The following is a 26771-nucleotide window of genomic DNA, read 5'->3' on the forward strand; positions in this document are numbered from 1 at the left end:
CCAGACAAAAAAATTAGGGTGGATTTTATTGTTAGCTAGTCACAGATCATTTAAAAAAAGGGTTTATTTCTGGGAACCAGCTGTCTCCCAAAAATTCAGTTTGCCCTGGATCTGGCCCTGATGTAAGTCAGCACAGCCTTTGGGCTGCTGTATTTTAAAACAGCTGACTACAGGCACTCAGGGGTCCCAAACCAGACAAGAGTCATCATAGGGGAGCAGAAATATATTCCAGCAGCACGATATTCCCCTACATAAAAGCAGGAAGAGGTCACCAAAGAAACCAATTTATGCCAAAACTTCCCATCTTCCAAGGAAGTTTCAGCTGTGTTCAAGATGGAGTCAAAATGATACGCAAAATTTGACCCATAGTCCTGATACTACCTCTCAGCATCTCTTTAGAGAGCACATCAGGAACACAGCAAACTGTTAAACAGATCGCACTTCTGTGAAATTTCATGCTTTTGTGGAGAAGAGAGGAATTTTCTTAGTTTTATGACAAACCAGCAAACATCACAGGAACTGGCAGCAGGAGTTCCTAAGGGCCTGTCTCCAAGGAAACTCAACTTAAAATAACTAAAATCACACCTTATTTATTTTGATGCAGACTTGCCAAAGGTCACTCTTACTTGAGAGCCGAGGTGTGGTTTATTTCAACATCAGTCACATTTAACATAAACCGCTCTTGCATGCAGTGACAGCAGCAACCCAGCGGCTGATCATGCTTTTGTTCTCAGAGAGGAACAGACTGCCTCAATCCCACTTCCAAGAAAAGACTAACCAGTTTCCAGACTGGTAACAGCTAAGAGCCCAAAAACAATCCTGCAGAAGTCACTCCAGCCCAGCACGCCAGTGGTTTCTAATGCATGACCCACTGAATCACAGAAAGTGATTTAAGAAGCCTGAGTCAACACGCATTACAGAGCAGCCCATGGGTGCAGAGCTCCCAATGATCTGCAACTCTGCTGGAAAGATTTTAGGCATCTATAAATTGAAAAGCTGCAATTAAGTTGACTGAATCACAAATATAAGAGGACTCCCCAGCTTAAATGCACACTTCCACCACATACTGAGCCTTGCTTATGATCAGTCACAACCTCCACAACAAAACGCAAGACTGATCCATCTGTCAGGAGGGGATACAGGGGTCCAAGTGGAAAAAAAAAAAAAAGTGAATTTCCAAGAAAGCATTAAAAAAACCCTGAAGTGCTTATACCCAGATGTCAAAAGCAGAAAGTAACTGGTACACCCTCACAGTTAATCTGTTTCACTGGAAAAGAGCTCTTGCAAAGGGGTGAGCAGCACTCCTCAGCTCTGGCAAGGATCACTGAGATTCTGCTTGGACCCAAACAGCAAAACCAGAGCTGGAGCACCTCAGACAAGATCAAGAATGGGAAAAGAAGGCAAGGAAGGGAGGTGTACTAAGCACTAGTGATCTGCAGGCAAGAAATAAGACTACACTCCAAGAGGCCAGGAATGAAGGAGGAACACAGCGTTCTCACCATATCCCAACACTGGACCTGTTATCAAATGAAAACAACTCTTGGGAAAACACAATGTGTGCTTTTCTGATTAACAACATGTACACTTCTCTGAAGGGGAAACATGGACACTGATTTGTTACTACACTAAGCTCATCCAGGGCTTGCATTGCCAGACATTCAAATCACCTTCTAATATAAGGCTGTCCTGCTTCTCCATCATACTATCTACAACGCATCATGTTTTAAATGCGTAGTAGACAAAACGCACATGCAGCATATATCTGAAGAGAGAGGTATTTTATAGCTCTTCTTTCTTCCACGATCATATTAAACAGATAGTCCAAATCACAGACAGGAATGGCATCTCTGGGTCTGCCAGTCCCACATCAGTACCAACATCTTGGATCATCAGTCTCCAATCAGTCATGCAACCAGGCAGCTCACTCGTGATTCAAAACTGCATGCACCAAATCAGCAAAAGCCCCTACGTAGCATGGGAGCAGCAAAAGCAGCAAAAGAAGTGCACAGGAGTCTCCACGGAGGTACTTATCATGCTGGCTACAGCTTTGTGTTTGGTGAAGAGTCTGATACATAGGACCAGGCACTCCGGATGAAAGCATGAGCCGCAGAGATGCCAAGCAAAACCCACAAGGAAACAAGACCTGCTTAGGAAGGCAGGAGGAGAAACACAGCCAGACAGCCTGCGTTTCCCCACAGGGCCAAGGGAGCAGACACAGCTCAGCTGTCTACGTAGATACAGATGCTGCTTCTTCCCCAGGAGAATTACTATGGGCAAAAACCTACTGCTCAGGGTTGAGATTTGGACCACAGCCCTGCCAGTGCTGTGAGGCATCGTGGTATTGGAGATAAAATAAACAAATGAGAGCAGTTTCCCTATTCCTCACTAGTCTGTTGTGCACGTCTGGCACAAGCTAACTGCAGCATTCTGGTGGCAGCATGCAATAAACATTTGCTCAAATACTTTCCATAGTGAACAGGTTACATTTCTGCCAGTACTGTGCTCTGCACAAGTGTCCCAGTAAGGAAATACAAACCTCTCCCAGTGTCCCACTTTAGAAGGGAGACAGACAAAGCCAAATCTAAAAAAAAAAAAAAAAAACCCAACCAAAAAAACCAAACAAAAAAAATCCCTTGCATTCTGGCCTGAAATACGATTTTTGCTCTTCAAAAGTAAAACCATGGATAACATTTAATGACAGAGATGAACACTGGGTCTCTCTCTTTCACCACAACACATTTCACAGAGTTGTGTATATTGGCCATTCCAGTACTTTTCCAGAGTATTAGTGAATGCTCTGTTCTGCCCCAGGCTGGTTGCAAGTGTGACAGCCCCACAAGAGGCAGCCTGATCACTCCCAGGGGAATGTGCTGCCAGTTTCTAAATGGCTCTGCCTAAGCAGACAAATGTCTCTTCAGCAAGTGTAGCCACCTCATCGTGGGGCTGGGCTCACTTTACAGCTCCCAGGCTGCAGAGGCTCCTGCCTTCAGCTTTGCTGCAGTCAAGATCACAGGCTTAGTGGATCTGTGACAGAACCAGGGCCTGAGTATGCATGCAAAAAATAAGGCAGTGAACAAAAGAGAGAAATCCCCCAGGAAAATTAAACTGTAATCCCCACAGCTTGGCAAAGGGATTTGGAGGCTGGCATAGTTCCCATAAAAACTTAACCCATTATGCTGGAGTAAAATGGGGTTTTGCTTGCTGGTTCCCCATTCCCAAAGTGGAGCACCAGCTCAAGTGACCCAGGGTCAGGTCCTGACCACAGGCAGGGAACAGGCTGCCTGCAGATGCACTGGCTTTCCCTTCGTTTTACATAGCCACCAAGGAGGCATGGAAAAACATCAACTCAGGCGGGACAGAAGCCTCAACTTCCATAGCGCAGCTGAGGTGTGTGCTAGTGCCTGGATCAGGATCTCGGACATGAAAGGGGCCCCCTTATTCCCTGCCCACTCCAGAGAGGGACAAGCCCTCCCTTCACAGGCCAGGCTTCCAGCCAGCACCTTGCCAGCCACATGCAGCCCTCTCACCCCTAATAACCACCTGCCTGCAGTGCCACCATCACGTCTCTCCCTACCCTGCCTCCAGCAACGAACTCCCCTCCCAGGTTTGCGGGTCCTGCCATGCCTCCAGCCTCCTCAACCCACATTTCATCAGACATCGTAATCCTCCCATCAACTGCACATTAACAGAAAACAATGGGAGAGGCAAGAGCCAAAAAAACAACTCTAGGCCTGGAAATACAGGATGCGTATCCTTCCTCCCACAGCTGCTGCCCAGGCACCTAGAAACACTACCTGTCAAAAAGCTGAGCCTTCCCAAGGCTAGATCCTTTCCCTTCTGCCTGTAAGACACCTACTTCCTTTGTGACACCTAATGAATGACTCTCGGCAATTCCCAACGCCCAGGGACTAACTTAGGTGCTGGTTTACACCCTCTGGATAACTGCAGCAAAACAACGCGAGCGGGGCACCACCCTATCCCGGCTACAGCTGCCCACTCCAGCCCTGCACCTTGGTGGGGAAGGAGGTTGGGACACTAAAGGCTTTTACTGGGAGCTCCCAATGCACGAAATACCCGAGTGATGGAGCGATAGCGACAATTTACCTAGAAGTACCAGGAAAAAGATAATCTACCAAGTTCACACCATCTACTTCCTTCTAGCATAATGCTGTAGACAAACTACACCACACCTATTCGGACTTGTTTATGTGTACACTTACTAAACTACATAGGAGAGACATCATATTATCAAGTACAGCCTGGGGAAGGTAGGATATGTCAGGTCAATGAAACCTTAATTTGACCAGATGTCGCACACACGCAGAGTTCACCATCGCACTGTATTATTTGCAGAGTGTGCTGTGCACACTGCGTACCAAACACGGAACAGATCCTGCAGGGATAAAATATCCGGTAACGACACAATAACAGATTGCATCTTCATGCCTATGTACACAGGGGCAGAAGCAGGATTACACAGGCAATCTTCACACTGGTATGTCATAACTGCTCTGCAGTGATAAACACTTGACTTAGCAGCCATAAGAATGCTCCTTCGGTGCCTAGAATGCTTCTAATTCCCTAGCTTTTTAACAAAGCAAGCTAAAAAGACCAAAATGTCTATTCAAGCAGTATCGTTACCATTTATCCGATCCACCAGCAGAACGAACTTGTATGTTCAGCTCACAAGCCCCTGCCACTTGAACTGACTAATTGATACTATAAGCAGCATGCGATGTCCCATATGGACCAGTGACAGATGCTCGGCTAGTAGCTTTCACAGCTATCTGCTGACACCAGAAAAAAAGCAAGTCTTGACCCATCTCAGGCCTAAGGGAGATGCTGCTCAGCAGTCACGTCCTGTAATGCTCGCTTTCCCCACACTGAACAGCTTCTGCCCTATATGCACCACCCTCCACTTCTCTAAGTCCTGCTGCTCCTCCTCTCACTCCACACAAGTGACAAGACTGCTGGTTGTGCCTCCCCGCTCAGCCAAATCTTAATCTCCTGGTGAGGCTTTATAGAGTAGAAAACCAATGACTAGATGCAAAGATCTGGCCTCTGGCTTCCTGAAACACAGGTCAAGAGGTTGAGCAAGTACTCTGGAAGTATCATTATACTCTTGGCTTGTCCTCACACTTTCCTCGACAGCTGCTTTGACCACTGTCTGAGTCAGGATACCGGGCTAGAAGCACCCAGATCTAATCTAGCACAGTTGCTCTTACATCTAAAGCCCAGCCTTGCGCATCCTTGCACCTAGCTCTTCTTTGCCCAACCTGCAACAGTTCTGAGCTTCAATATGTCCTATCACCAACCTCACTGCCAGATGAAATGGCACTTAAGACAATCGTATCAAACAAGTCCCCGCTGACCACATGCAAACTACAACTTTTTTTTTTTTTCCAAAGATTTAGAACTTGGTGAAATACATTTAGATTATTGATTAGGGGGGGAATCACCTCTGACCTAGGCATTCACTCTTGAAAAGCATCACCCCTGCAGCTCTACAACGCTAAAACTTCAAAAGGAAGGTTAAACGTACTTTTAAATAGTTTACATGAAGAAAACAGCATTATTCTCAGAGTTGCTCACAGCAAAGACTGAAGAAGGGAGCTGATCGCATCCAGAACACACTGCCTAAAACAGACGCCTGGAAAATAAACTCTCATCCCAAACAGTTAACAAAGTTTAGCAGAATTACAAGCACTTGAAAATACTGTCTCCTGATAAGAAGTGTCAAGCTGTCTTAAATGGCACATAGGACAAAGGCATAAAACAGAAAGCATCACGCTATCTGCACCTACTCCTGCTGTAACTCACCCCCTGGTGTAGGACAACTGCATGCCCAAACCATCGCTCTAAAGAGAGGGAAATACTCAAGGAAGCACTGGTTAAACATTTTGCTTTCCCAAATTTTCCAGTAAACAACTCTCTCTCAAACAAAAACAGGGAAATCATGACCCTGCTTTCCCTTCTGTTAAATATTTACATTCAGCAAAAACGCAAAAGATGTTTTGTTTAGGGGCAGAGGGGAAGGTTTTAATGGTTAAGTGAAAATTTTGAGTTTGCAAAATGTTCGTCCCCCGAGTAAATACCCATCATATTAAGCAAATGACCAAAGCTGATAAAAACGGCAACTGTATTTCCCAAAGTGGGGGCATGGAGGGGAATTACCTTGTTCAAGATGGTCGAAAAACCGTCTTATTTTTTGTTTTTAAAGAAGTAAACTTTTTCAGAGAGTTACTTCCTACCACCAACAACCTTCACAGAAAAAAAAACACGCTAGTGCAAGTTAGCGAAGGTCTAGATTTCCACACTCCTGCTGTTTGTTGACCATTACCTGAAGGGAGCCAGTGAGACTGTTGAAGAAATCAAGCACCGTTCTTCAGAAAAAGGGCTCAACTGAGCCCTTGACTCTGCGTAACAACACTGTGCATGCCAAGCTACACTACACGGCATTTTCGCCCATGCATTAACATTCAAACCCAATGTAAATCTCACATTTACTTGTACTAGAAGCTCTACAGTGCTGCAAAAATATTTAAAATATTTCTAATCCTCTTAGTAGGTATAGAAGATTTCAAGGTAGATTATGTTTCCCCACTATCAAACCTACTTAATTTTAAGCTTAAAGACTCTGTTTTTCTTCACCTCTTTGTTAACCAGAAAGCAAATCTAGTACCTGTATGAAATAAGCAAACACATGCAAAACTAAAGCTTGATTGGTGACAAAGCCATCATTTTTTGCCATTTAGGGATCTGACACCTTGAGAAAACATGTTCCAAGAAAATATCAAAAGACGAGACACTCCTAAAACAGTAAAATGAGAAAGGCAAGACTGCAAGGTCTCCAGGACAAGGGTTATCTCTGTGTTGTATGTTTGCACACTATCTAATACACATGGTCTCAACGGGGAACCACAAACCGTATCACGATGAAATCACTAAGCAGTAACAATCTTAGAGACAAAAAAAACACTGACCAGGTCATCCAGTCCATTCCCCAGACACTTGCAGTCTGCTCCCAACTGTGCACCTTAAGGGATTAAATGCCAGTATCTTGAAATACATAAGCAAAATAACTGTGCAGCGAATATACAGTTTCAGGGTCAGTACCACAGAAACACTACAGGTGCAAACACTGTCACAAGAGCTCTGTCTGCCCGCTCTGGTAACTGCCCTGCTTCTTAAGTCTTCCCCAAGACAAATGATTGTGCCGGTCTGCACAACGATTTTGTGACATGGACAGTCACAGCAGGAAAAAAAAGGTCTATTTTTAGATCTCATCCTCCATCTGCTCAAACACAATTTTGCTTGGATATCAAGTCTCTGTTCACAGTCTCTCTTCCGCACTGAGTCTTACTACAATCGTCTCATTCGGAGCCCAAGGTAGCTCTGGAAAACGTCTTCATAAGCAAATGGCTAGGAAAATAATGTGCTATACTGTTCAAAATAAGACCTTACATGTGATCCTAGAAAAAGCTTTATTATTGGAAATAATAAACTAATATGTTTATAAAGGGTCACATGTAAGTCACCCCGTGAACTTAAGCAGCTGGCTTTTACAGACCATCCAGAGTCTTCACGCTGGTGAAATAATGAAAATCTCCTTTAATACCACCACCAACTATGAGCACCCAAATACAACCGCTTCACTCTCACACATACTGCTGGCTCCTTCAGGAATCTCAATTCATTTACCTCGTAGAAAAGAGCATGGCAAGTGTAGAGCGTCACAAGGTTGCTAGTCTACATGCAACACTGACAAGCCAGCTCAGACTTGCAAAGAAGCATGAAATACTCCGTTGTGATATAGAGTGGCTCACAATCCTCGTTGTCCAGTTAACCCCATAAATAGCCCGTGAAAAAAGCAATGCATTTTAAGCATGATTGATATTTGGGTACTTTTATTTTAGGGTGTACAACTCTCAAAGAGTGCTGAACCCTGACAGTAAAAAAAAAAACAAAAACAAACCTCAAGTACCTTCAAAAGGTATTAAGATGGGCACCCTAAAACTCTGGCCATTTTTGGAAACCAAGGCCACTGTGTATGTTTTCTCCCTTCAAGCCATGAGAGAACATGGCAATCAGGTTTCTGAGCAGTCAAATGCAGACTTACAGAAAATATCAGGGCATTTTTAATGTCTCACCTTTACATGCCTCACCAGACACGTAGAAACATGAAATAAAAGATAGTGTGATTCAGGGGAAAACCCAAACAAATGATCTGCTGTTGAAGAGGAGTATGCTTCAGACTCTACCACTGCAGCACAGCCATGCTATTCACTGCCAGCTAGCAGAGCAGTACGAACACTGCAAACTCTCCTTTTGCGGATACCAACATTTTATTACAGCTAGACAACACCTTGCCTTCCAAGTACACCTCGTACAAGAACTTCTACCCTCCTAAACAGACCTCCTGCTAACATACCATACAAAATCCCTGCAGTAACTACAAACAGAGCCTGATTGGTAGATCATCAGCAAAGCATTTAGGACATACCTGTGACCAGGTTAGCAGTGGAAATTATGAGGAGGGAGGCCCTGATGTGCAGGCAGCTTGCTAATTTTACCACCCACAGGCACATTTGCCACCTTTGTAAAGGGGCAAAAGGGGGACAGGCAGGTGCAATCAAATATTTTTTTGTATTTAAGTACTCATGGCATGGATCTAGCAAAAACACTAATTTAATTCTGAGCTTCTACAAATTCCTACACTAAACTGCTCCTGTCAAAAGCTCTTTGCAAGATTCCAGCTCCATTTGTTTGGAGTGACATCCATTACATTATGCTGTCAAACATCAGACCACAGTCAACTCTTCAGACACATTGGATTAGATCCAGCAGAGACACATGCTGGTATGGGAAGCACTAACAGAAGCTGCAAGTTTGCCCGAGTAACACAATTACTTTGGGAAGAGGTCACCACCTTACTCACCCCACAAAAACAGCTAGAGTTTTTCTGCTAAACATCAGTATTTCCTACCATAATAAAAAAACCTAAGTGAGAGGTACAAGCACTGACAATTTAACCAAACTCAAAAGGAAAAATAGGCAAACAAAAACCCCTGCCCCCATTCAAATCACACGTACTAGTAAACAGTGCACATATTAAAAGCTACAAAAAACAGCAGCATAATTGCAGATCAGGACAGAATGGTATGTCTTTGCTTACTATTTCTAGCAGCGTCAAGACAGTTAATCTATTTGATTAATCTCCCACAACTACAGCTCCTATCCATCTGATGACATGGCAATTTGAAAGAAACCTCACTTGCGCTTTCACAAACATATGAAGTCTTCATGGAAACCACAGACTCAACATAAAAAAGGAAGTTCCTTTTAAAAGATGTCTTGCATGCAACATCTCTGCAGATCCCCAGAGTTACATTCACATCCACTGCATCTTCAGAAGAGATAACAAAACAAAGCCATGTTACCTGGAGCATCAGTTCACAGTCATCTCTGCCAACAAATATCATCTCCCGAGGGAGCCGATGGCGAATGCCAGTGCTGCTCACCAAAAACCACGAAGTCACGCTCATTTTGGCGTTTGGCACTTAATCTTTATACATCCTAAATACAAAAAAAAACATGACACACAGTGAGCTATTAACAAAGTGTGGAAGTACATCAGTGCATAGCTGCAGTTCCCAAATTTCCATGTGCCACGGGGCCCAGTGCTGCCTCTTGCACTTTGTGTTTGTGTCTTAAATGTCTGGTGGCAACAAGCAGTTGTGAAGCATGTGCCAGGATCTGCTGCCCATGTGCCATGTGTAGGACCTCTGCAGTCCTGGAAGTATTCCCACAGTAAAGTAAGACTAAGGGTCTGAAGAAAGGATTGTTTAAGAAATGAAGCATGCAGCTGAATCCAATCAATGAAATGATGAAATGTAGTGGGGAAAAAAAAAAAAAGAGAGAGAGACATCTTTTCCAGAACATTTCCTCATCACTAGCACTGTGCACAAATCACAGCTTGGGCTTCCCTCATCATCAAAGATCTGGACCAGCACATCAGTGAGGTGACATGACCTGGCTCCTCTAACCTTTCACAGCACACTCCCAGGAGCGGTTACACCAGTGCCGGGAGGAAAACAGCCTCCCTATAGCTCACCCCACTGATACAAGTTGGGAGCCCACAAATCCATCCATCCTCCCTCCCTGCGTGAGCTGGTCCAAAAACCAAACCACGCCGCTACCCCAGGACAGGAAACACCGGCTGCAATTCCCGAGGGAGGGTTTTGGCGTACACCGCCCCTCGTTTCCCCGGCAGCAGAGCAGGCAGCTGGAACCTGCGAGGGCAGCAGCGGCGTGCGGCACTTATCGGGAACTCTCCCAGCCACACCTGTTTGTTGTCGCTGCTACAGCCCGGCTGCGGGCAGCCTGCTCCTGCGGCCTCTCCTCCTCCCTCTCCCACAAAATCGCGTTTTCCTCTCCCCGGCTGAAGGAAAATACAGTGGCACGCGTCAGGCTCCCGCCTTCCCCTCACCCACCTCCCGGGAGCGGAGTTGCATTCCTAAATGCGCCGAGGGAAGGAGATCTCCATTTTATCTGGGCTGGGCTGCGCTTCCCCGGCCCGACCGCCGGCCTCCCCCCCGCCCCGGCGGCCCCGGGGAAGCGCAGGTGACACCGGCGGGGAGGATGAATGACCTCCCCGGCAAGGCGCAGGCCTGACGGGGGGGGGGGGGGGCCAGAAACGACGACGAGGCGAGACCGCACGTCCCGCCCCCCTCTCTCCGTCGCTGCGGACACGCAAAACCGCTCGGGGTAGCCGGCGGTGCGGGCTCCCGTGCCCCGGTCACGACACGCGAGCGGCCCCGCCACACCGCGCCCGCCGCCCGGGAAAACGCCGCCTCCCCGACAAAGCGCCCGGGGAGGGGAGCCGGCAGCCGCCGGCCGAGCCCCGCGGCCGCCTCGCACCGCCCCGAGCCGGGCTGCGGGGCGGCCGCCGAGGCCGGCCGGCCTTCTTCCCGGGGGTGGGGGGCTCCGGCCGGGCCGCGCTCGCTGCTGAGGGGAAGGGCGGGCAGCCCGCGGCCGGAGCCGCCGTGGGGGGGTAGCGCGGCGGCCCAGGTGCGCCGCGGGGTCCGTCGTCCGTCCGTCCCCCCCCCCCCCCCCCCTCCACCGCGGGGCGGGCCGGGCCCTTTGTCTGTCGGGGCCCGGCTCCCCCCTCCGCCCGCCGCCCTACCTGCTGCGGCCCTCGGCGCGGTGGCAGGCCGGGCGCCGCGCCCCGCCAGCCGGCTCTGCCTGCCCCGCGGGCCGCTCCCGGCGCCCGCCCCGCCCCGCCCCCGCGCGCGGCAGGTTCCCGACGTCAGGAGGCGGCTCCAGCCGCCGGGCCCGGCCGCGGCCCCACCGCCACCCCCGCCGCCCCGCCGCGGCCCTGCCCGGGCCCCCACAGCCCGGCCACGGCCCTCCCGGGGCCCGGCACCTGGGCGGCAGGTGCGACGGACGGGCTCTCTGGGCTCGTGGCTCCTCGGTGCAGCTACAGCCGTGCCCTGGCTCAGCGTCCCGCCTTTCGGGCGCTCCGAGGGGCTGGCCGAAGGCCGGCGGAGCCTCGCGGCACCTCTCTGACCAGGATGCGGCTGTCCCCGGCCTTGGCAGGCCCCGCAGGAAACCTGGGGGGCCTGGGGCGGGAGGTGCTGCCTCCACTAGCCGCTGGAGCGAGGCCCCGAACCAGCCTCTTCGCCCACCCGAGTGGGTCCCAGCACCAGCCTCTTCACCCGCCCGAGTGGGTCCCGACACCAGCCTCTTCTCCCGCCCAAGCGGGTCCCAGCACCAGCCTCTTCGCCCGCCCGAGTGGGTCCCAGCACCAGCCTCTTCGCCCGCCCGAGTGGGTTCCAGCACCAGCCTCTTCTTCAGTCTCCGCCACCCCTCAGGGAGCAGGTTGGCATCCATCTCCACATGCACTCCTCAGATCCTCTTGCAGGGTAGTACCTAAAGGCAGTTGGCAGGACAGAATTAATCTCGGGGATCTGACCATGAAGAGCCCGAGATGGGTGCGGTGAAAGGATGCGCCATTTTATGGGTTCTTTTCAGTTGTAGGTAACTAGAAAATTCGTGAAGAGCAGTAAGTGCAGAGAGCAATGACCACTTTTTTTTCCCATCACGAGGAAGGCTGAGTATCATGGATCCAACTATTTGCCGATGCAAAAGCTTTTTCAGGAGAGCCCCTAGCTCCTGCAGAAGTCAGCGGAACTGCACACAGCAGCAGCTTCACACTGGCTCTCTGGATCCAGCTGGCATGGGCTGCTAAGGAAAGACTATAGGAAGTCAGCAAGTTCATAGTGATGTTTCCCTGGGCTTGTATTTCAGCTGGAAAGGCATCTTTGCATTTATACGCTGTACGTTTAGGTTTGACTACCATTTCTCAGTCACCTGCAGGAGCTTCCCTTGGTGTCTTCAGTGCTGTCGTTTGGAATTTTGGATCAGGATGTAACCTTAATAAAGTCTGATGGCATGGCATGGAAACCGTAGGTCCAGTACAGCACTCGCTGAGGGCAGTCCTGTAGCAGCATCACTCTGTGGGTTTACTCCTGGCCTACAGCCTTACTGCCAGGCTGAGGAGCCAGGGAGGGCGAAGCGAGCTGCAGCAGGACTGCAAGGAGGGAAGGAAAACAGCATTTCTTCTTTTCCCTCCTCTTTCTGAAGAGCAGTAGGACTTCGTTATTATTTAATTAATAGTATTATTGCCGCCTTTAATCAACATTTGACTTCTTCCCTGGCAAATGCATCGTGCCCCGGGGCGATTTCAAGGTGTGATTATGTTCAAAGGCTTCAAAGCTGGCTGAGGCTGCAGCATCTGTGTTTTATTGGAGTGCTCTCGGTATCTCCTTGGAGCGGAGCACCACGCCCTTGCAGCATGCCGTGTCCTTGGGACGCCAGGCAGGAGGATGGAGTGAGCAGCCGCCACTCCTGGGGCGCCTTGAAGGCTTCTGCATTGAGCGCTGCCATAAAGTGATAGAAATCCTTTCTAAATGAAAATGGACTTCCACTGTATTTGTCAGTTTGTCCTGTTGTTGAGCAAAGTTTTATTATCGATTTAACTGACCTATAGCTCAAGTTTTTATAAATATTATTGTTGTGGTTTAACCCCAGCCAGCAACTAAGCACCACGCAGCCGCTCACTCACTCCCCCCCCCATCCAGTGGGATGGGGGAGAAAATCAGGAAAAGAAGTAAAACTCGTGGGTTGAGATAAGAACGGTTTAATAGAACAGAAAAGAAGAAACTAATAATGATAATGATAACACTAATAAAATGACAGCAGTAGTAATAAAAGGATTGGAATGTACAAATGATGCGCAGGGCAATTGCTCACCACCCGCCGACCGACACCCAGCCAGTCCCCAAGCGGCGATTCCCTGCCCCCACCCTTCCCAGTTCCTAAACTAGATGGGACGTCCCATGGTATGGAATACACTGTTGGCCAGTTTGGGTCAGGTGCCCTGGCTGGGCATGAGAAGCTGAAAAATCCTTGACTATAGTCTAAACACTACTGAACAACAACTGAAAACATCAGTGTTATCAACATTCTTCACATACTGAACTCAAAACATAGCACTGTACCAGCTACTAGGAAGACAGTTAACTCTATCCCAGCTGAAACCAGGACAATTATTCACTTCTCTCTGAACCACATCTATTTACTGGAGACGCTGCTCTATGAGCCGATCTGTAGAGCATCTCTATACTGCTGTAAGGAAGTAGAATAATTTACTTCTTTATACAAGCCTGCCATCTAGGCAAATCTTTGTTATAAGTTGCTATTAAAAGGTTACTGTTTGCTTTAGTCTCTCTTTAAGCCTGGTTTTACTGTTCATTTATACATATGTATTTATCTGAACAGTCAGTACTTCACTATTTATAGAGAAGAAATATAGTCCCCGTTGCCACCATGCGTCTTCTGACCTGATTGAAAGTGCAGTTTAGGCCAACACACCGGGCCTGACTGAATGCTGCGTTACAGCCTCTTTATTTTATTCCAGTGATCTAAAAGGAATAAAAAAGCTAATAAGTGGAGTCCTTCCTTCTCCTCTCTCCTCACCCCTCCCAAAATAGTGTGTGGGCACCAGGGGCTGCAGAATAGCCTGGTGCTACACAGTCATCTTTAAATCCCAGGCAGAGAGTGTGTCTATGGGGAAGAGAAGTTGTTGCACTGCTGTACTTTGATTTTTACTTTTTTTCCTATTGGAACAAGCCCTGTTGGCAGCCACTGCAACATTTGGGCTGCTCAAACAGACAGGCTGACCAAACACACAACTGCCTTTGAAAATACAATACTATAAAAGTGTCTTAAACCCATCTTTTCCTGCTGGGAGGAGGGAAGGCCTGGGAAAGACCTCAAGAAGTTGGGTGCAGCAGCAGCACAATGTGGCTCATGCTAAGTTTGTGACAGAAGGTGCTTATCATGCAAATCTCTCTACATTCATCTACAGCACTGTCACCTTCAACTACAAGGGACATGCCCACGGCTGTATTAACCTGCACGACCCAGGTGGCAGGAGGCTCACTGTACTGTACACTGCGCAGATGCAGAGTAAGGACCAGCCCCTGTCCCAAAGCACTCGTATTCCTGGTAAACAAGGAGATTGAAGGTGAGGTAAAATGTCCAGGCAGAAGAATAACAGCAGGTCACAGGGCTATATAGGAAAGCCAGATTTCTGTATGCAGAACTGTTGAATCAGGACATCTGCTCTATTGAAATATCTTTTGTCTGACACCCTGAACCCACAGCTATCATGACTTGGAGCAGAACCGCTTTAGACTGCTGCTTCAAAACAAAGATCCCACCATCCCAAGAGGAGCTGAACTAAATCAAGCTCTTTCTGCCAGGCTCTGATGTAAGGGAGATTTTTGACAGAGTTCCCAAACATGAACTGTCTTGCTGCATCTTGCTGCAGAGGAGGCTTCTGTTCCAGACTGATCATAGCCTGATCCAGTCATCCCATGTGACTTTCCTCCTGAAGGGCAGTTTTCCCTATGCATGAGCTAAGGGAAAGAAATAATTTTGGTTATTGCTTAGATATTGACATGACAGGTAGCTTATAAGTAAAGGCGTGCAGGACTGCTAGGTGAACTCTGCCCGATAAACCCATCACAGGCTGGCTGAAATGCAGTGTGCGCCGCTGCATACACATATATTCACAGGCACGTGTGCAGCTCATGAATTCCTGGCTGCTTTGCATCAAAGAGACTGCAGAAGCAGTCATCAGTCACTGTTCCCCAAGATTATTTCATTTGCTCTTTGCTAACTTACTTTGAGATGCATCGGGAGAGGTTCACAAGTAGGTGACGCAGGGTTTCTTAACGCCTTTCTTCACTCGGATGGATTCTGCTCCGCAGTGATGACTTTCTTTCCCAGAAATCCAAAATTGCAGCCAGGCCAGTTCTTCGGGCCCCACTGCAGGGAGCCGTGCGCTCCTGGTGTGTGCCTGTAGCGTTCCCACTTTGGATCAGGATTTCTGCCTTGATTGTTAATGTGAGCAAGGAAGATCAGTGGACTTTTGCAAGAGGACACTGCAGGTCTGAACCTGTGTCCTTTATACAGCTAATGGTGCTGTTGCCTGCCAACAGAAAGTGCAGGATGGAGCCATTTCGTATAGAGCCTGAGACCAAAGCTTTTCATCACTGGTTCTGTGTATCAGCATGAGCTGAATCATCATAAAATGCAAATAATCCCCCTTCTGAATATGTACTTTTTAAGTGCCATTTTGAAAATCTTTCCCTTAGGTTTTTTTTTGTTCGTGTTGATTGACTGATTTTTAAATGACTAGGTATTTGTCAAGAGTATGGATGTTTATCTTAATTTTAGTTAGACTGGTGTAACAACGTTGCTGAACTGAGTTTGGACCAGCAAAAAGCAGTCTGCCCCTCCTCTCTGTCCAAGCATCAATCTTTCGCTCTGCCCAATATCTCGGTTGTGCTGGTTGCCAACATTCCCGTCTCCTGTACAGCCGGGAACAGGCCCCAATCCTGCCTAGTCAACTGGAAAACAATAAGACCATTCATGTGCATGGTTATTCACTAGCATAAATGTTTGCAGAGATACAGTCTGACTGGAACAGGCCTCTGTCATCTGAATGGTTCTACAAGATGACTTTTTACAATACTGGTATTTTTAACCCATTTATTAACCAGCTATAGGGACAAGATTCTTAGCTGGAGCGTGGTAGTGTTGCTCAAAATGGCTTCAGTTTGGCTTCCTTGTTTTATACCAGCTGGAGAATTTTTCCTGTATCTTTTTTTACCCACAACACAGTCCTATGTAACAACATGAAATTTAATTTTACTGCTATGGAATTTACTAAAATAAAACCCTGTATGCATTAACACTTCTTTTCAGAATGTGCAGTATGGCCTTCTCAAGTCATCCTCTTTTATTCCCCTGCTATACCACAAAAATTATTTTCTTTTTATTATGTAGCTGAAATCGTACAGCTATTTTTAATTTATGACCCTCATAACTTGGGGGGAAAAAGGGGGGCCAGGAAGAAATATCAATGCAATAAAAGAGTGGAGCTGGTATAGTGTGAACATTGTCAGAATGTCTCATCTAGGATTTGTGTGGTATAAAACTTTGCTGAAAGAATTAAAAACATACGCTTAACTGATCTCATTTTTGGCATTTTTAATTAGTGAAAGCTCAGCAATGATGATGTCATGCTGTCTGATGAGATTAGGTCAGATGATACATGGTTGTATGGTGTGGCATCTTAAATAGGAATCACCTTATGGCAAGTTGGAGCGATTTGAATATCACATTTAAAGAAATAGCTTCTCAGGGAAAGTTGATTGGTTTCATAAGAGAAGCAGCAGGGTGTTGAGGACTCCTGTGTGCGAGAATGGGAACAACGGGCAGCTTGAGATCGTCTCTATTTCAGTTTTTTTCCTCTTATCCATTCAATTAATTTTCATGTGCGTGCATATTTCTTATGTGAAAGGTTGCGAGCCTACTTAAACAGAAAAATGATTTCACATGGCCTGGAGAATCCAGTGTAACATGTGTGGCCAGAGGGCTGTACTTTGCCCTCTGAACCATGAGCAAATTCCTTCTCCTGCTCCTCTGTGGTTGTTAGTATAATGCTAAGGCAAGAATATTTGGTTGAATACCAGAAAGGCAAGATTTCCTTAAGCAGTTTTGCTCTAATAACCACCTCTTTTTCTTTTCCTTCCTTTCCCCTAGTACTCCGCTCATGCTACCCTGTCCCAAGGGTCTGCTTGTTCAGAAGATGCTTTATAGAACTTTACAGAACTTCTCCCATTGGATCAATTTCATGCCTTTCTAGGAAAATCCTCTTGATTCACTGGGGCCATTTGACTCATATTCATGAAGAGGATGAAAATCCTGGTTCAAATTTAAACATCAGTTTATACTAAAGAAAACCAAGGTTGTCATTCAACAGGAGCTCACTGATTTATGAACTGCACAAAGTTGTTCCTTGCCTGAGAGACTTATTAAGACAAGACTTAGAGAGTCGGCAATGGGTGAAAGAAAACGCATGAAAAAGAAGCCATTCCTGTATGTTTTGATCAAATTAATGTATTTTACTGGAAATCCAAGACTGCTGAACTTTCTTTGCTGGCCTTATAAATAAGGCAAATAAAAAAGGGAGATTTTAGGTTACAGTGGACAGTTACATCTCTAGAGGAATCATTACAGTTGTCTCTGCAGCCAAGTGTTTGCCCTGCTGACCAATACTAGATCATACCATTCTGGTTTAATGAAAATGTCAGTTCTGCTTGAAACTATCTTCTTGGTTTCTTTCATTCTATTACATTATAATTTTTGCCTGCAAGATGAAAAGCTTTGATGAAATATTTAACAGATACATTTAAAAAAAAATCATAGTTCCCTTTAAATTGAAGGATATGTCTACAGTAATATCGAATGTAGCAGCAAAGGCCTTACAGGATGAGAAGGTTCATAATTTGCTGGCCTGCAGGGAATAATTTACTAAATCACTTGGAGATTCACCTGTTTTCTGCCCTGTTAAGTTAAAACCATATTCCACTGTGTTGATCTTCAGCAATGCTCTTCCTTCACTTGAGAATGGTGGAGAAGTATGTTATGAATATGGATGAAAAGGTCAGCAGTGTCAGGATGAGCCAGCCTGCTTCGATGGGGTCAACTGTAGGGGCAGCTTTAGTAATTTATAGCATACAAGCCATCAGTTGGAGATTTATATGCTTGCCAGGCATTTCATAAGAACTCATCCCAGCAATATTAATTTCTTTGGGGAAAACAGTTGGATTAGGAGCACCATCGGAGAATAAAAGCCACCAGGAGACCAGCAGAGCAGTATTTTCAAGATGTAGTAGTAGTGGATTCATTACATGCCGCTTCTTAAAAGCTTCAGGATACTTTGGGATAATCTTCTTCAGTCAGCATGTGCATGAACTCCCATGTGTTCCACATGCATTAAATCATCTTAAAACCCTACAAAATATACGTGTTAGCTAACTGCACACATGTGCTTGGGGCTGTCCTTCTCACCACAGATTTTATGAGTAGAAGCTCCGTCCATTTCAGGTAAACAGAGCAATCCCTACTGACACAAGCTCTCAGGTAAGCTGGGCATAGATCATTGTATCATTTCAACACTCCTGGCAAGTCTCAGGTTCCAGGGTATTTCCGTGCTGGTGAAATTAACTCCTGAAAATGGGTTGTGGGTAGGTGGGATAATTGATTGAGCAAGGCAAAGTGACATCTGAAGAACCAGAGGTACCACAGTGTTGGTTATCTGCCAAGCACAAAGCAACTGCATACTTCCTACACACACAGGCTGCTTTGTTTAAATTGTCCAGAAGAGACTCAGAATATCTCTCACCTCCACTGAGTTTCACTTTCTTGTAGCATTTTTCAAGATGAATAAAATTCTGGGCCCTTTCAATACTTATACCTACAAGATGTATGCCTGCTGGGAGATAACGGCACCATCTGACTGCAGTTGTTAATATCAGCTTCAGTGTTTGGGGATGAATTGCTTTTTTTGCAGGAAAAGCTTTAGCAGAAACAACTCTGAAATGATCACATCTGGCCACTGCAGGCAGAAGGACTATGTTGTAACTTACTGGCCAGATCTAATATCAGAGGGCGTGGGAGTTTCAGAGGAGGATCCAGTCATCATCTTTGGCTGATGCCTCTCCTTTTCCTGGGGCACAGCAGATCTGTGCAGGTTTCCCCTTTTTCACTGACTTGAGTTCCTCCATGGCATCAGTTCCAGAGAGAAACAGAGACAGATAACACCAGCAAATGGTGCCTTCAGGAAAAACCAGTGACTGTAACACCAATCGCTGCTGGTCACACCTGCCCAACAGCCACGTACTTAGGGATGAGAATGGATTATGCTATTAAATCTCACTAAGGGACTGTAGACATCCTTTTTTGCACTGGGACATGCAGAATAGGTTCTGCATCACATCACAGGCCAGAGCCTTCTCCACAGCACATCACCACCTCAGTCAAGTCTAGCTTCATTTTGCCTTTCCCACTAGCTGCTACAGGTCGAATTTCTTCACTTGAGATCTTGAAGAAACATCCTAGAGCTTTCCACCCACTCACTGTGAGTTGAATTTAAGTAGTGACATTCATTAGCACTGTATTTTATCTTAATTTCTCATTCATTCCCAAGGGTTATTTTCCCCGCTCTATGTCAGATATTTCTTAATACCTGAGCTTGCATATGCATCAGCTCAAACACATAGTGGAGAATGGAGGAGCCAACACAGCAGAGAGATATCATGAAGGGGTCGTCCAGGTGGTGTGCTCTGAGACTGGATGGCCAGGAAAAAACAAGTGTGAAAGAAAATGCAAGGAGAGCAAAAAAAAGGCTGAAGACTATACACCTAGGTGTTGTACAAGACTGAGAACAGGTTGGACATGAGAGTTGTCCCACTTTGCAGCTGTTTTCCCTCCTGTTGTCTGGTACCCAAGTAGCCTGCAAGCATTTTGAGTCAGGACTGTCTCTTATACTTTGTACTCTGCATTGAGCTTCTCAGCAATTCTGCAATACAAATAATCATTCAACAGAAGCTAATGTATACCTGCCAAGGTTGAAAATCAGATCCCTTTGAGACCCTAGGTAAACTGGAGATAGCTTCTTATTAGAATTTAGCTATGAAGACAATAAAGTGAGGAGGGGAGAGAGACGATGGTATAGTTAAGGTTGATGACACGGTCTATAATTTATTTGATGGACCGGTAATAGCTGAGCAGAAAAAAAGAAACTGAGCAACACCTTTTACTCAAATGATCACATTCATAACAAGTCATCTTATTAACATAAGGAGAAGATGAATAGGAAATTCTCCAGCGTGTAGTTCAACTGGTCCTATGATCTGTTTTTCAGCCATAAGCTGATTGCTTGGGACACGTCTGGACAAGGAGAGGAGCTGAGGTTAACCACACTCTGCGGAGAGCTCGCTATGCCCTTTCACAGTGAATTCAGCAAACTTTATGCAAATGTCTTTTGCAAGCATTTGAAGGGAGGAAAAAAAGCAATACAATACTATCCTGGTGCCACAGAAGGACTTTTGAAATTTCCAGTTAATACTTGAAAGCATTTTGAACTCTGACTAATGCATTGGCCAATTATTTGCCAGGTTTCTTTGTTCCACCCTCCAGGATAAAAAGTCACACAGAAGTATGGCTTAGGCTTCCTCGCCCCTACAGATCAGCCTTTGCAAACAGAAATGGGCACAACAGCTTTCGAAGAGATGACATTTCCTGCTTTAAAGCAAAAAACCTCAAAATAACACCCAAAATAGCTATCTTTTAAAGTACACTTTTTCTTTTTCCTTATCAAAAAGGGGGATGGAGTTGGAGGATTCCTGGTATGCCGCAGAGCCCCACGCACAGTGAATGGGAGGAGAAGCACTGCACTGGTGGGGCTGGGGGGGGTCTCACCGCAGGAACCCTCTGAGCAGCAGGAACACAGTCCCCTCTCCGCTGCCCAGCTCACAGCAGCACAAAGCTTAAACCCAAGAGTGTTCAAGAAGAGAGGTCTACCTGATGTAACATAACCCACGTGAAGTGATGTCGGTACCTTTAGAGCCTTAATCACAAGGTCAGGTCATAGATTGTAGACGTTAACAGCGACAGCGATGATGTCATTGGCCATCAGGCACTTCCTCACGGTGCACTTTTGTAGCTCTGTGCCATTTCTGTGCTGTGCTGTCAGAGTTAAGACATTATTTTCTTCCGTCTGTGCTACAGCTGGTTAATTTTTTACTTTAGAAGCACTTAGAGTGGAAGCCAGCTTTTAAAAACATTGTACGAAAGATGCCCGCTGTTGTAAAATAAATTTAAGAATGCTATTGGCTTAAGGAAAGTACTGTGCTGCCTTTCCGACTAATTTAAAACTTGAATTGCAGCCATTTTTAGCTTTAACAAAATCGATAAGACCATACGCTGCGTCAGTCATTGCCCATTTTAATCTTTGAAGTCATTTTGGCAGGCAGTAGCAAAGATAATAGAGAAGTTGTGGATGCCCCATCCCTGGAAGTGTCCAAGGCCAGGTTGGATGGGGCTTTGAGCAACCTGGTCTAGTGGAAGGTGTCCCTGCCCATGGCAGGGGGGTTGGAACTAGACGATCTTTAAGGTCCCTTCCAACCCAAACCGGTCTATGATTCTGTGATTCTATACCAACATACTGGAAGGTTGAGTTCACCCCTGAAGATCCCTTAGGATTTTCATATTGCTGCAGTCTTGGACAATCAGGTCCTAAAATCAGTCACAAGTACATTAAATAGAACAGGGAAATAAGCTGGCATTTGGCTCTAGTTTACATTTAAGATGATACTCGCTTCAAAAGCTCTTGCATCACTAGATGGAAATGGTAAAATTGTTGCTGATGATGTGAAACAGACTGAGGTGTTCAATAAATATTTTTGTTCTGAATCTGGAAACAAGAAGAATCATGCACTGATGCCGCAAGGACAATGCACTTTCCATCTCATTAGTAGCCAAGGAGGCTATTAAACAGCATTACTAGAGATAAACATTATTACCTTAAGAGGTCCAGACAACTGTCACCCTCACAACCAAAATGAATTGGCTCAAGGGACCTCTGACTCACTCCCACTTAATATTGGAGGACTGCAAATGTTTTAGAGAACTGCATAAATGCTGCATTTTGGGCAAATCATTAAAAAAAATATCACTAGGGCAACTGAAGTAATTCTAAGCCAGTCAGCTTAGCAATTCTGGGCAAAGTAATGAAATACTAGTACAGAAGGCAGCAAATAAAGAATGTCAGTGGAAATAATAGGGGTCAATACAATTTACAGGGAAAAAGTCTTGTGAAAGAAACTTGATTTTCTCTTTTTCTTAAATTACTGCTCTGGTTGATAGCACCTACTAAATAGATGTAAGATATTTGCCTTTCGTAGATTGCTTTTGCAATACTCTCATTATAAATTACCACAATAAGTAATAACATTAAAGTATCAGGTAAGTGAATTAAGAACTGACAAAATGGCAAGTCTTAAGTAAAATACAGACTTCGGTAAAGACTCAGTGAGAAACAGAAGTGTAACCAGGTCCTGATGCTACAGCCAACACCACCCAGCTGCTTTTTCTAAGGTGAGTGGTTTGTGCAGTTTGTGTAAAACTGATTGCAATTAAAAAAACGGGAATGTCATGGTTTCTGGGAGTGCCAGCTGAAGCTGGTTTTGTACCACTGCCTCCTCTGCAACTGGCTATGAAAAAATATCGTGTAACCGGGCTGCAGCTGGTCCCTGCGGGTAGACAAAATCCAGAGCGTGTGCTGGGCAGGAGCTCAGCCCTGGGGCCTCTCTCCTGGCTGTGGCAGTCGGATGCAGAAGCAAGTCAATCTGAACCGCTCCACTTCGGCACCTATGTGGAGCTCCCAGATCCTCCTCCGACCCTCCCGGATCAGGAGATTGCCCACTGGCTGGAGACGGGCCGTGCCCTCTCGTGCATTGCTCCTGGAAACCTCCCAGCCCTGCGTGCCGTGGTCCAGCTTCATGGACCCACTGGAGCGCAAGAGGCTTGGCGTTCGGAATCCTGGTTTTCAGTCACCAAAGAAGTCGTGCTGGGAGTACTTAGCACAGCTGAGTGCTTTGTCTGTGTTCTGACTGCTTTTGCTAGACAACGAGAAGTAAACGTGGAGATGTTAACATCCTCACACAGAGAGATTTCATATCCCTGAGAACTTAAGCTCCAAATTCCTCTGCTGGGAGAGGAGGAAAGGCAGGAGAGGTTTGAACAGCCTCATCTAGTAGGAACAGATCCCTCAAAACCTATTTACGTTAGCAGAGGGTCCAACCACGTGCATTTATTCTGCTCTGTGTAATTAGCACTCTTGCCTCTTGGTAATTATTTTACTATCCATGAAGGATTACAAAGCCATTAACCTGGAAGAGAAAAAGAAAAAAGCAGGGGCATGTGGGAAGGACTTTGAACACTGAATTCATTCACCAGTTAGAAACAAAAGTGCGTGTTCAGAAGGTTAATTAACAAAAAGTCTGTCTCAAGGCAACTTCTGCTTACTACTAATGGATACCATGAAAATTCATAAATTCACTACTCCCAATGGGAGGATTTGCTGACTGCAAACTGCTGCGTGGGATGGCACATCTCTGCTCCTTTGCAATGGAAAGGTAGGGGATGGCCAGAAAAGCCCCTTGTTCAAGTGAAGGGGTAAATTCCTGCTGACTTCAGCAAGGCAAGTTTTAACACACTGTGTCCTTGTCTGTCAGGGACACACATCGCTCCGTGCTCAGGGAAAGGTTTAAACTGCAGCCTTCGCTATTTGAAGGGAAACTTAAAGCTCTTGACCTAAAATTAGCACTGCCAGCTGCGTTTCGGGCAGCACACCAGCTTTTGCTTTGCTCTTGACGTGAGGCGGGAAGGTCCAGACTACAAAGGCTCCCGATGCCCCGGGGACCTTCTCCCACCGAGGGCAGCCATGTGCAGGCAGAGCCAGCGTATGAGGAGCAAGAGACCCAAGAGCTCACACGTGCTCTGGGAAGCAACAGCTTTCCTGGGAACGGCTGTACCCCATCAGGCAAGGGGCCGGCTAGGCAGCAGTGCCTCTCTGGCCACAGCCGAAGTGAATTCCTGGAGAAAAATGCAAAAATACCTACTTGCACTGGGTATCGCCCGGCTGCCAGCCATTCGCAGCTCAGGGGCTTCCTGAGGTCTGTGTAGCTTCCCTCTGCTAAACAGCCTTTTGCTAATTTGCCCAGCCTCTCCTTGAACTCAGAATAATTTTTATCATTTGCAATATAATATCGCAGCAAAGCGATGTAAGGCACATGGGGCCACGTTTTGCCTTCCTTTACCAGGGTACGGTGGGCTCCCTGGTACCGGTGGAGGCAGAGGGGACTTAGGACACCTGTATTCGAAGGGCTCACTGCGTTTGAAGGCTGTTATAGATCAGCTTGCACTGAGTTTTCCTTCAGGCCTTTATGCAATTACTGAGATTTCTTGGCACTGAGCACTAATGATTCACCTGAGTTGAGTCATGCACAAGGCAATGTGGCTCTGGAAGGCTTCCCATCTCAATCGCTGCGCTCAGCAAGTCCACGAGGTGAATACAAAGGATCTTGCAACTGCTAAGCCTTCTAGGGAAAATGAGAGGCTTAAAAGAAGTTCAGCAGTCGCCTGCACTGATCACAACCATAGACTTTATAAATCAAGCTTAGCTCCTTTGTTGGAGAAAAGCAGCTTCTGGCTATCTAAGACTTGAAGGGAGACAGCATAGCTAGAAGGCTGTGTTTGGGGGATGGGGCTGGATGTTGGGAAGGTAGGATGGATCTCCACAAAAATGACAGAAGCCAAGGAGCCAAAGAGCAACACAGAAGTGACTCCAGAGCCCACCCTCCTGCAGCAGGCATGGGACAAATAACATAGGCTGTGTGGATGGGTAAAAACCTGGTTAGAAAGACAGAAGGCAGACCAAGAAGGCAGCAAAGGCAGCATCACTCGATATCTGGGGAGAAAACTGGCAGTCAGTGCTGCAGGTGGCATTACCAGTTAAAACAGAGTGGAAGAAAATACAGTGTTCACCAGCACCTGATCCAACGCCCATTTTGATCAGCAGCTAAGCCACTGCTCTTTTCAGCAGGGCGTGATGGGACATGGCAGGGAGTTGCAAGATTTTGCATAAGGTTGGATGAATAACTCCGGCAACACCTCCCCTCACCACTGTTAATGCAGCAGCTCTACAATTTAGATCAGGCATTAAGAGGCTTTCTATTGACCAAATGACACATCATTTGGCCTCACCTGTGTGTGTTCATGATATATATTTGTTGCAATGCTTTTACTATCCATACTGTCCTGCTGAAACCACTGCCAGTATAAGCTGAGTGCTGCCTGTGTGCTCTCAAGGTGGGATTGCAATAGGTTACCCAGAAGATACAGGATCAAGGCAGGGCAGGAGGTGAGCAATCAGCCCTGTAAGTTCACAGGCAAATAATCACACACACCTACACTCCCAATGCGCAGAACCACCCCAGCTGCAGATGGGAGGGCATCGGTCCACAAAACTCAGCAGCCTGCGATTCAGTTAGCGTCTCAAACAGGCAAGATTCAGAGCGGCCTCGGTGACGTGAACATTTCTGCTTTGATTTTCAAGATCTGTGTTGCTTGAACCTGTTTATCTTGTGTTTAGCTCCATGACCTGATTAAATCACAAGTCAGCAAAAGAGGTAAGCTCAAAATTATGGTGTATGCCCAGCAGTTCTCTTTAAGGTATTAGAATAGAATAGTTCCAGTTGGAAGCCATCTACAATGATCATCTAGTCCAACTGCAATATTAACCTACAAAAAACTATGCATGTTCTCCCTGGAGCCACCTGCCTTGCCTAGTAGATATGCCCAGTACCTCCCAGTAGATTGGGCTTTACTCAGTTACTTGTAGTTTTATCATGAGAAGCATTTATTTTAAAATTTGACATGCCAAGCATGTGCCTTAGATTGAAGTTACTTAAGTTCCTTGATGCCAGTGAAGATGGCTTTCTGGAAATCCTGCTTTGCCATGGCTTGATGTAAAAGTAGATGGGGACAGGAAGCCTGAGGTGTAAGGACTGGGCCATATTCAGATGCTCTGGGTTCATCCTGGTGCTGTTTTGCTCCTTCGTAGTCAAAGAATCATAGAATCATTTAGGTTGGAAAAGACCCTTAAGATCATTGAGTCTGCTCTGAAGACTCAGGAGTGGGCAATGGCAGGTGAAGGGGCATAGGTGGCAACCTGGCCATCTGCATTTGGTCATATGTCAGTGTCTCTGAGTGAGGAAGATGGGTCAGGTGTGGAAGAGAGGCAGGCATGAAGACCAAGCTCCTGCCAGATCTCACCACCTTGTTGAAGCACAGCACATCACTAGAGTTTCCAAAGAGAGTGGGTTGCTAGCATTTCTCTTCCCTTCCAGTCTTTCTTAGAAATAACTAAAAAGAAACTTGGCTTCAGTTCTGGGCCTAAGGCAAAGAGAGGATGGAGGGCTTTAACCCAAATGACTAAGCCTTAAACCAAATACTAAGTGAACTAAGTGAAAACAGGTTTATGAGAGGAAGTTAGAAGTAGCACTGCCAACTTCACCTATAAAAGGTATTATGTCAACTGAGCTCTACATTTTGTGGTTTCAGCTCTCTCCAAGATTTGTAATAGGCTGTGAACTTGTTCCTTCATATATTTGATCACATCAAGAGATATTCATATTTAGAAAATAATTTGGAGAGTGTCTAAATGAGAAAAGGGATTTTGAGATTCCCTCATGTGTAATGGACTTTCTAAGTTCCTACTTTTGCTG

General features: G+C 46.2%; 1 protein-coding gene across 10 annotated transcripts in view; it reads right to left on the minus strand.

The window, feature by feature from the left end:
* Positions 1 to 11276, minus strand: part of CEP170B (centrosomal protein 170B) — a 60971-nt gene extending 49695 nt beyond the window's left edge. For 9 of the 10 annotated variants that reach the window (XM_069783303.1, XM_069783302.1, XM_069783301.1 and 6 more), the window contains exons 1-2: positions 11186 to 11276; positions 9441 to 9576 (exon numbers count right to left, since the gene is read on the minus strand). In XM_069783303.1, coding sequence (XP_069639404.1) covers positions 9441 to 9545 — 105 coding nt within the window. In that variant the 5' untranslated portion in view covers positions 9546 to 9576; positions 11186 to 11276. Of the gene's footprint in view, positions 1 to 9440; positions 9577 to 10493; positions 10820 to 11185 lie in introns of those variants that run through there. The other variant, XM_069783294.1, reaches the window with a different exon arrangement.
* Between the last annotated feature and the right edge of the window lie 15495 nt (positions 11277 to 26771).

The sequence above is a fragment of the Haliaeetus albicilla genome, chromosome 5 (genome assembly GCF_947461875.1).
Source record: "Haliaeetus albicilla chromosome 5, bHalAlb1.1, whole genome shotgun sequence".
NCBI lineage: Eukaryota > Metazoa > Chordata > Aves > Accipitriformes > Accipitridae > Haliaeetus > Haliaeetus albicilla.